This window comes from Paroedura picta, chromosome 13 (assembly GCF_049243985.1).
Source record: "Paroedura picta isolate Pp20150507F chromosome 13, Ppicta_v3.0, whole genome shotgun sequence".
Lineage (NCBI taxonomy): Eukaryota > Metazoa > Chordata > Lepidosauria > Squamata > Gekkonidae > Paroedura > Paroedura picta.
Window position 1 is genome coordinate 2,358,943 of NC_135381.1, and position 14,230 is coordinate 2,373,172.

Here is a 14,230-nt window from a genome sequence, read left to right on the forward strand (position 1 = left end):
AGAGCAACAAATTAGCATACAGATAATAGTTAACAAACAGTAGTGTGAACTAACTTAGCATGAATAGTGAGAAAAGAACCCAATTTCTCTGTTGAGACCTGGAAGTTCTATTGTCCTGAGCATTGTTAACGCATACAATCACAATACTACCCAAAGAAGTCATGGCTTACAATCACAACAAGTTATTACAACATTGCATTATTTCCTGATGGAATAGCATTTTCCTGCTCTATCTAATGACAGACCATTTATTTGTACTGTATCGGAATTCAGATTCATGTCTAATATTCTTTGCTAATTCTGGTGCACTGCTTATTAGACAACTCATCCTATTGATCACATTGATCACAAAGTACAGTGTACTTTGATGACTACAAACTATAGTCTCTGTGAAGACTATAAACGTAGTAAATAAAATGTATTCTCCTGCTTGCTATGTTTTATTCCATTTTTGTAACATGCCTAATAGATTCAGTTGGGTAGCGTTAGCCACGTTGGTCTTAAGCAACAGAACAATGGTTGAGTCCTTTATGACCAACAAAGTTTCATTCTGGGTAGAAGCTTTCGTGTGCTTGCCCACTTCTTCAGATGCATTTGCCAACCATTACAAGGGTCTGTCAGCAGTCCAGTAGAGGAGCGGCTGCAGAATGGGTGTAAACGGCATGTCCCTGTTCATAATTGAACTGTGGCACTCTGTGCCAAATTAAGGCTCTGAATTGGCTTCAACGGAAGACCCACATGGTGTGCCCTGCAGTAGTCTAGTGTCAGTATCACTGGCTTGGATCCAGGAACCAGATCAGCTGAGCTGAGCTTAGGGGGCCATCTTTCAGACTTGATGGAGCTGGAAGAGAATGTTCTTTGTACCTGCATTCACTTATTTCTCCGGTTGTAATACTGAGTCACTTATGACCCCTTGGCCCCCTATCAAAACAGGAGGGGCCACAGCCTTCTGAAGCCTCAGCCTTCCCTTCCAGCTTGACCTCTGTCTTGTCAGAATCCCATTTCAGTTTGTTTGCTCTTGGCCATCTATCCACAGCAGTCAGGCAGTGGCTCAAAGACCTCTCCGTGTACCCAGGAAGTTTGGATACAGAGAGATGGAACCCGCTGCCACCAGCAAGCATATTGAGGACGTCCAATTCCAACACTACAAATGATTTATCTTGAGGGTTGTAGAGGGACACTGAATACCGTACCAGGGAGTGGCCAAACTGTGGCTCTCTGGATGTTCACTGACTACAAGTTCCATGAGTCCCTACCAATTAGCCATGCTGGCAGAGGCTCATGGGAATTGTAGTCTGCTAACTTCTGGAGAGCCACGTTTGTGGCCTACAATTCCCATGAGCATTTGGGGGAGCACAATCTGGCCATCCCTGCAATAGAGGCTCAGAGTCAGAAAATGCCAAGACAGGGGTAGTCAAACTGCGGCCCTCCAGATGTCCATGGACTACAATTCCCAGGAGCCCTTGCCAGCATTCGCCAGCGAATGCTGGCAAGGGCTCCTGGGAATTGTAGTCCATGGACATCTGGAGGGCCGCAGTTTGACTACCCCTGTGCCAAGACATCTTCAACAACAGGAACGGTCACGGACTAACCGTCCAGGGTGGCCCAACGGTGGCTCCCCAGAGGCCCATGAACTACAATTCCCATGAGCCCCTGCCACCAGTGGCAGGGGCTCATGGGAATTGTAGTTCATGGGCCTCTGCGACCACCGAGGGCGGGCGGCCTGCAGGAGAAGCGAATCCCTCAATCAGTTTGCCTCCTGATTCGCCTTCTCCCCACACCAACCGCAATTCCCAAGCGGTGATGGAACCGGATAAGGCCCGACTGAGCCCTCCTTCTCCCCGCGAAGCCCGCCCGCCCTCCTTCTCCCGGCATTCCCCGGCCTGGAGGTGGCAACGTCACGAAATCTGCCCCTCCCGCCGGTCTCCCGGGCGGGCCGCGGCCTGCCTCCTCCTCCTCCTCCTGCTCGGCCGCACCACATGACTGAGGCGGCCCGGCCTCCCTCCCTCGCTCGCTGGCTGGCTGGCTGGCTGGCTGAGGGGCCGGGCCTCCTCTGGGCTCCTTCCTCCCTTCCTCCCTGCCGGCCATGGCGGCGCACCTGAGCTCGGGCCGGGTGAACCTGACGCTGCTGCGCGAGGCCGGCCGCAGGGAGCTGCGCGAGTTCCTCGACAAGTGCGCCGGATCCAAGGTCAGTCAGGCCGCGGCCCCGGGCAGGCTCCGCGGGGCCCTCCGTCCTCAGGGTGCCAACCTCCAGGGCGGGCCTGGGCATCCCCCGGAATGACAGCGCATCTCCAGGATGCAGAGACGCCCCCCCCCGAGAAAAGGGCTGCTTGGGAGGGGGCTCTGTGGCCTTGCACCCCCCCCCCGAGCTCCCTGCCCACCCCTGGCTCTGCCCCCCTTTCTGCAGGCGTTTCCCGGCCTGGAGCTGGCAGGTCTATCCCCCAGCCCCCTAGGGATGCCATGCTCCAGGGGGGGCCTGGGGATCCTGGAATGACAGCCCATCTCCAGGCAGCAGAGATCCCAGGGTTCCCGTGGGTGGGGAGGGTTGCCTTCCTCGGAGCATAGGGGTGGGGTGGGGTGGGGTGGGGTGGGGGTATAGAGCTGTGAATCCCCTCCCTTGTGCAGTGGACTGGACCAGGTGACCTGAGGGTCCCTTCCAGCTCTGTTTCTGTGCATGTTTCTGAGTCGGCCCCTCTCTGCCTGACATAGCTTACTTTTTGCATAAGAGTGCGACGCATCACAGGCTCGATCCTTGAAGTCCTGTGATTTGTTTCCCAGCTGAGGATGCCGAATGATATTTTCTGTGCAGATGAGCCACACCTGTTGAGTCCTTCCTGTGCAATCTGTGTGACTCCCCCCGTCTCCCAACTTTAAAATTATGAGTGTGGAGGGGATGGTTATAATGAACAGGATTGTGCATCACATCCTCCAGTGACACATCTCACCATCTGATTTGTCCGAATTGGTAGAAACTTTATTTCGTCCTCCTGTCGGCTCCAGTGTTCTTAAAGTAGACTGAATGACAGCTGATTTTTTGCATTCCTCTTTATAGGCCATAGTATGGGATGAGTATCTGACCGGACCATTTGGACTGATTGCACAGTATTCGCTTTTAAAGGTAAGATGTGGACAGAGGTGGATCAGCTTCTTCACAGATTTCCTCAGGTAATTTTGTGCAAAAAGGTGCTTTTAGCCAAAGAAGAGTCTACATGAACATGAATAGGCACTCTGGATCAATGTCATGTTTTGTTACAGGAGAAGTATCCGGCTCTCAGTACTAGAGGGCTGTCTAGGGTCCAGTTGCATTAAGATGCTCAGATTCTTTTCACAGGACCCTTTTTGTCTCCTTCCAGGAGCACGAGGTGGAGAAAATGTTTACCTTGAAGCCAGGCCGCCTCCCCCTTGCTGATGTCAACAATATTATTTTCTTTGTGAGACCGAGGCTAGAGCTGATGGACATCATTGCCGAAAATATACTCAGGTATTGTCAATAGGGTCTTGCTTCTCAGCTGTAGACGTGGTCAAACTGTGGCTCTCCAGAGGTCCAAGGGCTACAGCTCTGCCAGCAGAGACTGCACTGAATTATTTATTTTATTTATTTAGCCATTGATATACCCCCTCCCAAAGAGCCTCTTGTGGCGCAGAGTGGTAAGGCAGCCGTCTGACAGCTTTGCCCATGAGGCTGGGAGTTCAATCCCAGCAGCCGGCTCAAGGTTGACTCAGCCTTCCATCCTTCCGAGGTCGGTAAAATGAGTACCCAGCTTGCTGGGGGGTAAACGGTCATGACTGGGGAAGGCACTGGCAAACCACCCCGTATTGAGTCTGCCATGAAAACGCTAGAGGGCGTCACCCCAAGGGTCAGACATGACTCGGTGCTTGCACAGGGGATACCTTTACCTTATACCCCCTCCCCCTCTTGGTTCCGCTGTGTGGCAGCTCAGGTCCGGGTGACTTGGATTTGACAAGCCCTGAGTCGATCCCTTCTGGACTAGGGTCATAATGCTGAAGCCCATTTTATTGGGCTCGCCTGTAGCCCATCTCTGAAACTCCGTCCTTGTCTCTTTCCAGCGAAGACCGGATCCGTTCTCCACAGAGGGATTTCCACATCCTGTTTGTGCCGCGTCGCAGCCTGTTGTGTGAGCAGAGGCTGAAGGATCAGGGGATCCTGGGCGCCTTCATTCACAGGGAGGAGTACAGCCTGGACCTGATTCCGTTCGATGGGGACCTGCTGTCGATGGAGTCGGAAAGCGCCTTTAAGGTCAGTGTCTGTTTCTTCTGATGAGCAGGAAATGGCCAAGTGTCTGTCTAGGCTGAGCCCGCTTGGGCCCTGTGGAGGAGCTCTCATTAAAGCCTCTTAATAAAAGGGAACTGGTGGACCACGACCTCTCCTGAGGTCAGCCTTTCTCAACTTTTTTACCTTTGAGAAACCCCAGAAATATTCTCCCGGCTTCAAAAAAACCCCAAAAGCGGTGCAATGGTGCAGAATATGGTTGGGAAGCACAACTGTGGACACGCCCACCCTGGGCCCCTCCCACTCCTGGCCCATCACTGGCCATTTAGGGAGCAGGGAGTGAATCAACGGGACCATATATGGTCATGTCACCTAATAAAAGTTTTTAAAAATAAAAAAATTAAAAATTAATTCCCTCCCATTTGGGAAACCCTTCCAGGGCCATCAAGAAACCCCAGGGTTGCACAAAACCGTGGTTGGGAAAGCCTGCCTTAGAATATTTTGAGAGGCTAATATCTGAGGCTCTTAAACTGCAGCAGACTCTGCGTTGCTGGAGTATTTGGGGGAAAGTGTGTCTCCCAGTTTACCAGTCCTGTTTGCATCCCAAATTTCTTATCAGCCTCCGCATCTGATTTTTCTTTTGCAGGAATGTTACCTGGAAAACGACCAGACCAGCCTCTATCATGCAGCAAAAGGTCTCATGACCTTACAGGCGCTCTATGGAACCATCCCACAGATCTTTGGGAAGGGGGAATGTGCACGGGTAAGGCCGACCTGCCGTCATGGGCAGCTAATGCAGTCTGGCATCTCTTGTGCAGATTTCCTGCAAGTGAACATAGGAAGCTGCCCGTTGGTTTGTCTCTGACAGAGAAAGAGATGAGATTCTTTCAGGATAGATGCAGGACTGGGCCATCTGTGGTCTGGACCTGGCGTACCTGAGGGACCACCTCTCTGCCCGTGTCCTCCATAGATCACTCTGCTCTGCTCATACCAACCAGCTGGTGGTCCCTGGCCCCAGAGAAATATGTCTGGCCTCAACCAGGGCCAGGATGTTTTCAGCCCTGGACCCCACTTGGTGGAATGAGCTCACAGAGGTCATCAGGGCCATGACAGGGCTGGTTCAGTTCCACAGAGCCTGCAAGATGGAGCTCTTCTGCCAAGCACTTGGTTGGGGCCAGTAACCCTATAATATCACATGCCCCTTCCCCAGTCACTCCCTTGAAAACATCTGATTGGAATGTGACCTACCCTGAAATGATAACCATGTTGATGTTGTTGCTCATCATAAGTGCTGTTTGATGGTTTTTAGGATGCAACAAATGGTGTTTCATTATGCTGTACACCCCCCTGAGCCAGTTCGCCAGGATGGTGGTGTAAAAATCAAGTCAATGAATGGGCTTCCAAAGCAGGGGCTCTGCCACTGAGCTATGGCCCTTCCTTGACAAGTGAAGGTACAGAACTGCCTTCGGTCAAGCCAGGCGTTTGGTGGTTCTTTTTCAGTCTTCTCATCTCTGATTGGCCGTGGCTCCCCAGCAGAAAAGGGCTGGAGATGTCCCTGCAGCTTTCTGCTTGGCAGGCCATATGCCCTTCCTCTGAGCCCCTGGGCCTCTCCATCGAGTGGGCTGCCTAAGTCACAACCTGGAACGACTCATTTTTAAAGTTCCATTTGGAGGCTAACCTTGAACACCCTCCCTCTCTCTACCTGCCTCTGTGTACTGAAATGATTACGAAGGACAAAGTTGGAGGCAGCGATTAATCTGCCCCTCTCCAGATACTGTGGGACACCGATCAAATTGAGTCCCTCCCCTCAGTCACAGCAGAGAGAGAGAGAGAGAGAGAGAGAGAGAGAGAGAGAGAGAGAGAGAGAGAGAGAGAGAGAGAGATGCATCATGAGATAGTTTGTAGTGCTGGTGACCACTGCTTGTGTCTGCGCCGTCACCTCTTTGGTTCTTGCTTTAAAAAAAACCAAAACAGCACGTGGCCAATATGATGATCAGGATGAAGCGAGAGTTCTCCGGAAGCCAGAATCCGATCTTCCCGGTCTTTGACACTTTGCTGCTGCTGGATCGCAGCGTAGACTTGATGACGCCTCTGACCACGCAGCTGACGTACGAGGGGCTGATTGATGAGATCTACGGGATCCAGAACTGTGAGTGGTAGACCACCTCTGGGGAGCATTCACTCAAATGACTGTGTCCTTTTGGGTGGATGGGGCCTTGGGAATTTGGCTGCCCATGTATTCATTTTCTCTTTGCAAAAACCTCCTGCTCCTTGGGGAATTTTTCCTTCGCCTTCGCTTTGCAGCTTCTGCGTATCCGCCTGGGATTTTAGGACGAGCCGACAGTGGGCAGGGATGAATGTGTATTTATTTACATATTCTAAAACAGAGCCACTGATGAGGATTTAAGTTGAAAATGAATTTTGTTTCCCCCCGGGGCTTGTTTTGACTATTTGTACCTTGGTGGTCTGTACAATTGCACATAAATAAATGCCATTCTCTGGATCTGACGGGTCTTTCATCTTCTGGGATTTTAGGACAGCAAGTCTTGTAATACTCAGCATGGAGAAACATTGCCCTTCTTTCAAAAGGTTGCCATGTTGGTCCACAGTCGAACTGTTAAGGAGTTCAGTCCTTAGAGACCATGGAGCTTTGACTCCCGATAACCTACACCTAGAAGCCTTTGTTGGTCTCTACAGTGCTCCTGGACTCTAATCTAGTCCATAGCCCTGGGAGATGTTCATCACTCCAAGATCACTGAACTTTCTGGAGAAATAGCTTTGCCATTTTGTTCAGGCAGAACAGATGGAATTCCCCTGGTATTCCCCAGAACGGGAGAGGAGGGAAGGTAGTAGCTTTTATACAACTATTTGGGGATGGCAGATAATAAAACTGCCCCCTTCCAAAGGATCCAGAGCTTGCTTAGCACATCTGGTTACTCCTGTTGCAAGCCAGTAGTAGCAGCATAATGAGATGTTTGTTGACCTTTATTTTCCTTTTCTTTTCTTGTGCCAGCATACGTGAAACTCCCTCCTGAGAAGTTTGCTCCCAAGAAGCAGGGGGAGGGAGGCAAAGACCTCCCTACAGAGACTAAGAAGCTGCAGTTGAATTCCGCCGAGGAGCTCTACGCAGAAATCCGAGACAAGAACTTCAACGCCGTCGGTTCCGTGCTGAGCAAGAGGGCCAAAGTCATCTCAGCCGCATTTGAGGTAATGGGGCTGTGAGCAAAGGCCGTGCCTTGCCCGAATTCCGCACAGTGTGGCCGCCAGACCCGGGGTCCGGCCTGCATTGCTCCTTCGGTGGCGGCCCTTCTTACGGAAACCGTGTTATCAGGGTTGCTTTATTCTTCAAAACAAAAAGACCGTTCTGTCCCTGATCAACCTCTGTTCAGCACCCGAGATCTAAGTGTGCAGATTGATCAGACTCAGTAGGATTTATTCTGCTTTTAACAGTTTTTGTGTAGCGGATTTGGGTTTCAGAGTTGCAGGAGGCACAAACGCTGCGGGAAGTTTAAATTCTGCTCCCGCTTCTGAGAACCCCGCGAGCATTACGGAGAGGCCTTCAAGCAGATCTTGGCAGTCATAAGAAAGTGGCTGTTGTTGTCGAAAGAAAGTTGCGTTCATCCGGGGGGGGGGGGGGTTAGGAACATTTGAAATTCTCAGGCAGCTGGCCTCTGTGCCATTCTGTTATTTCCCCACATTTCCACGGATTCATGGGATCTGGCCCATTTCCCCAACGTGGTGTATTTCCGCCTGTTGGAACTCTGACTGTGAAACATTGTTCCTTTTTAAAAACGTGAGCCCCTGTTTGTTGAGCAGAGATTTCTAAAACGCCGTAATGCCCGCCACCATTCCTGGTGCATACAGGGCATACTTCCAGTGGTCCGAAGGGTTCAGATTCTTCTCAGTTGCGTTTAGCATTTCCCGATTTCGTCCTGCTAGTTCCCCGTTGCTCAACAGCCTGTGTCAGCTTCCATAATTGGCACCTACAGGGTCGCTGATGCTTTCCCCTAGGAGAAGGGAGGGGATGCGAGGCAGGGCTGTTGGCTGTAAGAGGTGATAATGAAATAGCGGAGTGGCAGAGGAGCTGTTAATGGCGGGGCTCATTATTTCCTTCCTGCCCGGGCTTGCCGTCAATATCATTTACACCTCGGCCCAGTTCTACTTTTAAAGAATTGGGGGAGGGGGATTTCCATCTCTAGCTTTTATCCGAGCCGACAAACTTCTGGATTATTTTTATTAATAATAGGACATTACCCAGTTTAGTCATCAGAATTATGAGCCGTGATGTCCAGCCACTGAAGAGCTAAGTTTGTCTGTCTATTCAAGAACCATCGTTACAGCTTATCACGGAAATATTTCTCTCATGGGGCCATCAGGGTATGGATCCTGTGCCTGTTTGTCTAAGAGCCCACATTAAGTTACAACATGATTTTATCCTTACTAGAATGCTGTATGGCAGGGGTAGTCAACCTGTGGTCCTCCAGATGTTCATGGACTACAATTCCCATGAGCCCCTGCCAGCGTTCGCTGGCAGGGGCTCATGGGAATTGTAGTCCATGAACATCTGGAGGACCACAGGTTGACTACCCCTGCCGTGTGGAACATTAAACTAAAAGAGAGTCTTACTTCGCTTTCCGATCGGGACCTCTGGTGTGCAAACCCAGCTGCCCCATCTACTGCATCACTTTGATTCTCTGTTGAACATGACTTGCAAGACCTTTCAATAAAGGCCGTGACTCCCCAGCAGAAAAGGGCCTCAGAGCAACCCTGGGAGACCAGTCAGAGAAAAGAGGGTCCTGTTTTCACAAACCTAGAGGAAGAAACCTGGCTTGCAGAAAAAATTCCAAAATTCTTTTTAAAATCCCCCAAATGAAGAAGCGACCCCAGTGTACATACAGACGTTACAACTGTTAAAAATGCCCAACGGGATGTCAGATTTCTGTACTGCAAGATTTCATGGAGAATTTTTTTGCTTCCTCCTTTGAGTTGCAACCTGGCTGGAGGTGATTTGGAGCAAACCCAATCTCACCTGCGAGGTGGTGCAGAGATGCTCAGAGCAGAATTCATGCCCGGTGCACTTTCAGCTTTAATCCACCTGATGGGGCAGCTGGGTTTGCTAGGCTGGGGGGAGGGCGAGGGACCATTGCTTATCAGAGTGAGGGCCCCAGGAACAAGTCACAGGCAGGAGAACCCCACGCTGCGACTCATCCCAAATTGTGACCCCGGTGTTTCTTTCCTTAGGAGAGGCATCATGCGAAAACGGTCGGGGAGATCAAGCAGTTTGTCTCTCAGCTGCCCCACATGCAAGCGGCCCGAGCCTCCTTAGCGAACCACACGTCCATCGCAGAGCTCATCAAAGACATCACCAGTCAGTACTCGGGAAGGGCCAGAAAAGGGGAGAAAAATCCAGTATTTTGGGGGGTCCAGGTAGACCGGATGCAAAAAAGGCCAGGATTCCCTGATATTCCTGGCACAGTATTGGGGTTTGGACATTTTGGGGGAAGCAGAATATTTCTGGCTCCTGAGCATTTAAAGGAATTTAAACATTTAACCATTTAAATGCTCACCAGACAGACTTCTCTCCAGGGACCAGCTTGGGCTGCGCAGGGGGAGGAGCAGTTCGAATCCTAGGAGTTTGTTGCTTGCTAACCTCTTACATGGAAGGTTGGGCCAAAATCAGCTTGAGTACATGCCTTTAAACAAGGCACCACTAGCCTGATCCTGATCCTGATCCTGATCCTGATCCATGACTTCCTGCCATATATAACTTCACCGACCCTCATTTTCAAATGCAGTTGGTTCGTTTCCTGGTTGAGGACTGGTTTTGTGCTTTCCTTCTTTTTTAAAAGCCTCAGAAGACTTCTTTGATAAGTTAACAGTGGAACAGGAATTTATGTCGGGCATAGACACGGATAAAGTAAGTGAAGACGGTTTGTACTTCTTTGTGACCTGTTTGTGAACAGCGGCTGCCCAGATTGCCTCTCCGTTTCAGCTACTGAGCAGCAGCAGGGCTGTGGGTTCTCGGGGAGGGGGGCACTCGCATTGTGTGCTTTTTTGTGCTATTTGTGCTTTATGTCCTTATATCACTAATAATAATAATAATAATAATAATAATAATTTTCTATACCGACCCTCCCTAGATAGGCACAGGGTTCCTAACAATGATAAAACACATTCCATAAAATTAATTAAAAGAATACAATTACAAGAAAACGCAATTAAGTACAATTTGAAAACCCCACTCCACCCCCCACCCCACTCCACCCCCTCCGCCAGCTACCTGGGCAGTGTGGATTCAGTGCGATACAGAATGCTTGCATGGGGGGGGGGGGGGATGTTCTGTCTCCCTTCGTGAGAGTCCTGAAAATGCACCCTGGGAGGCTCGTTCAGAAATCTGCATGCCTTTGCTTGGCAGTTCAAGTACTCAAAGTTCCAACTTGCTTGACTGTTCCCGTTTTTTCCTCCTTAGGTCAACAATTACATTGAGGATTGCATTGCCCGGAGGCACCCCTTGATCAAGATATTGCGGCTCGTTTGTCTGCAGTCCGTGTGCAACAGTGGGCTGAAACAGAAGGTCCTGGACTATTACAAGAGAGAGATTCTGCAGGTTAGACTTGCCCAAAGCCACAAGCAGGAGCCTCTTCTGCATAGCGGCTTAGTGCGGCAGCGCTGCAGGATGGGGGTGGGCAGCCGGGGTTAGAAGGAGTGATGGGAGGCAAGCATTGCCAGTCATAAAGGCTTCTCTCGTACCCATACCGTTTATTCAATTGGCATGTGTTCATTGAAACAATCTAATTTTACATTTTTCTGCAAAAGTGCTCACCATTTGTGCGCTAAAATCTTTGTGACACCCTAACCGGTTCATTGTTTTAAAGTCTTTCTCTTCCTTTTTGCAAAACGACTGTGTATATTTAAAAGTTTTATTTCTGTTCCTTCTTGCAATATGTTGAAGGATTGGTGTAGTAGTGGTTAAGAGCAGCAGCCTCTAATCCTCGCTCCTCCGCATGCAGCCAGCTGGGTGACCTCGGGCCTTGATAGTGCTGCACCTACAGCAGTTCTGTCAGGGCTCTCTCAGGCCCACCTCCCTCATAGGGTGTCTGTTGTGGGGAGAGGAAGGGAAGGTGATTGTAAGCCACTTTGAGACACCTTTGAGCAGTGAAAAGCAGGATATAAAAACCAGTTCTTCTTAGTCCTTGTGCAGCCTACAAAATATAATGCTGCCCATATTATTTTCACTGCAGACTTACGGCTATGAGCATCTACTGACCTTAAATAACCTTGAAAAGGCTGGACTCCTGAAGCCTCAGACAAGCGGCCGAAACAACTACCCAACAATTCGGAAGACTTTACGTCTGTGGATGGACGACGTCAACGAACAGGCAAGTGACGGCCCCGTTGCTGGTTGCTGCAAAGGCCACCCCCTCCCTGCCCCCTGCAGTGGGTGCGAGTCGGCTGCATGTATGTTGAAAACTTTGACTCTTGTCACTGATTCCCTCCCCCCCCCCTGCAGAATCCCCATGATATTTCCTACGTGTACAGCGGCTATGCTCCTCTGAGTGTGCGCCTGGCACAGCTGCTTGCCCGGCCGGGCTGGCGAAGCATCGAAGAAGTCCTGAAGATGCTCCCGGGACCTCACTTCGAAGAACGGCAGCAGCTGCCGACAGGACTGCAGAAAAAGCGTAGGCATCTATGAACCCCACCCCCACCCCCACCCCGTTGGATTCCTGGTGCCACTTGGGGCTTCAGCTGCTTCCATATGGAGGTTTTGCTCTTTTGTTTGGAGCGTCCCCCTGCCCTTGTCCCCTAATCGTCCAGGGTGATGTCATGGTTAAGAGTGGTGGTCTCTAATCTGGAGGACTGGGTTCGATTCCCCACTCCTCCTCCATGTGCAGCCAGCTGGGTGGCCTTGGACCAGGTGTCTGTTGTGGGGAGAGGAAGGGAAAAGTGTTCATAAGACGCTTTGAGACTCCTTCAGGTAGTAAAAAGCAAGGTATGCAAAACCACCTCTTCTCCCTTAAGTGTCTTCCCCCCCCCCCACCAAAATTTCTTTTTCCCAATCCTGGCTTGGTATAATGCTTTTGAAAAGTTCACAGCCAGAGCAGTGTGGTGTGATGTTTGGAGTGCTGGATTAGGACTGAGAGGTGCCACACATTCTGACGTCAGTTTGTCATTCTTTCTCCCCATGAACATGCAGGTCAGCATGGAGAAAACAAAGTCACCCTGGTCTTTTTCCTTGGCGGGGTGACATACGCCGAAATCGCAGCCCTCCGGTTTCTGTCACAGATGGAGGATGGAGGCACAGAATATGTCATTGCAACAACCAAATTAATCAATGGGACAAGCTGGGTAAAGTCTCTGATGGAGAAGCTGGAGGCTCCACCTTTCTAGCGCTGGAGATTGGCGCTAAAATCACAGGGCTAAAATCTCCAGCGTCTTCAAGAGAAGCAGTGGAATGTATCAGAGAAGGGACATGGCCTTGGGCATTGCCACTGGGTGCGACGCATGAGTCTGGGCATTCTTCCCTCTGTGCAGTAGAGGACTGACTAGGAACTGAAGCTTCTCAAGGAGGGAGGTCTCTCTGGAAATGAGAGCATTCCACCACAGGGGGACCCCGTCTTAACCTCATTGTCCTCAGCAGACTAAGCAGGATGTAATTCTGCTTAAGATGTGACTACAAAAGTCACATGTAAGACTGATGTCTGTTTTTCTCAACTTTTATGTTTTCCTCTCCCCCCCCAAAAAAAACAACCCTCCCTCCCCAAAGTTGCCATCTTGACAGAGTTGTAGGCTGTCCTGTTCCCTTTTGGGTCGACAGTTTCTTTCTCACTGCTGTGTGTGCCCGATAAAAAAAGAGGAAAGTATACCTACACCACATGCTTTGCTTAACATGTTCCCTGACAAGCTTCAGATCCACTGTAAATCTTTCAATAAAGATGCTATAGGATGGGAAGAGGATGGAGCGATTTTGATGCCTGTCTTTTTGTTAAGAAACTTAGATGTTTTAAACAGTGCCTGTTTTGAAAGTGTTAAAAATCGCCTGTGTCCGTAGCTTTGTGAAGATAGATGCACAGGCTAAAGATGCAGCCCAAATTCTTTGGTTGTGTTGAGCTGTTGGGGTGGGGTCAGTAAGCACACACTGAATAATCTAAGATTTCCTCGAAGAACCAGTAGCAACTGCAGATCGCTGTTGTTTTCAGTGCGTTATTGTTGGAGGTGTGTTGGTTCACTTTGACACATATCCTGGTGCCAGGGGAGAAAAGAATGGTCTACAGTTGGGTTTGCTGAGAATCCAAGCCCAATTTACATGCAGAATTTATCTTAAGGACAAGGTGTTCTCCATCAACGCTAGGGCTCCTGCTTTTTCCTCCGGCTGGAATTCTTTCCCTTCCCTTCTCCCATTCTTAGATGATCAAGCAGGGAAGGGAAGGGACCCAGTCCATAGCTGTGTTAGTCTGCTGTGGGAAAATAACACAAAAGTCCAGTGGCACCTGAAAGACGACCGACATTTCAGTATAACGTTTTACGAGTCGCAGCTCCCTTCTCCCGTTATGTATAGAAATCCAACTGGGAATCTTTATGAAGAAGATCCTGGAGTGCGGAAGAGCGTGAATTCCTTTATTAACCTTTCAAGTAGGAATTATCTTTGTGGGGGGGAAAGGAGGCAAATGGATAGGTGTGAATCTTGTAATAAAACTGTTAAGAGGTTTTATTTTTATCACAGCCTCTAAATTGTGATCCTGTGCGTGGCTTGATGTTTTCGATCTTGGAGCCTGAAGAATGTTTCGGGGGTTTCCCAGTAGTGAAAAAGTTTACAAAGGCTGATTTACACAGAAGTCTCTAGTTTGCTGCTTCAGCACTAGGCGTCTGTGGCCATTGCTGGATTTAGAATACAGGCAAACCAATTCCCCCAGAACTCGATCTGTGGGAAGGTTTGTGTGAATGAAGCCCAGTCAATATGATTCCGCGTTGGGCGCTCGGCTCAGATTACGCACCCTTTAT

The 14,230-nt window shown here is 49.9% G+C and overlaps 1 protein-coding gene across 1 annotated transcript; it reads left to right on the forward strand.

Moving 5' to 3' along the window:
* Positions 1-1,826: 1,826 nt before the first annotated feature.
* On the forward strand, positions 1,827-13,946 carry VPS33A (VPS33A core subunit of CORVET and HOPS complexes). Its single transcript, XM_077307923.1, has 13 exons — positions 1,827-2,188; positions 3,053-3,118; positions 3,354-3,481; positions 4,069-4,258; positions 4,878-4,994; positions 6,206-6,380; positions 7,245-7,438; positions 9,473-9,599; positions 10,081-10,148; positions 10,701-10,838; positions 11,473-11,610; positions 11,742-11,910; positions 12,426-13,946. Exons 1-13 carry the CDS (start codon positions 2,087-2,089, stop codon positions 12,617-12,619), a joined length of 1,806 nt encoding a protein of 601 aa, XP_077164038.1. The 5' UTR covers positions 1,827-2,086; the 3' UTR covers positions 12,620-13,946.
* The last annotated feature ends 284 nt before the right edge of the window (positions 13,947-14,230 follow it).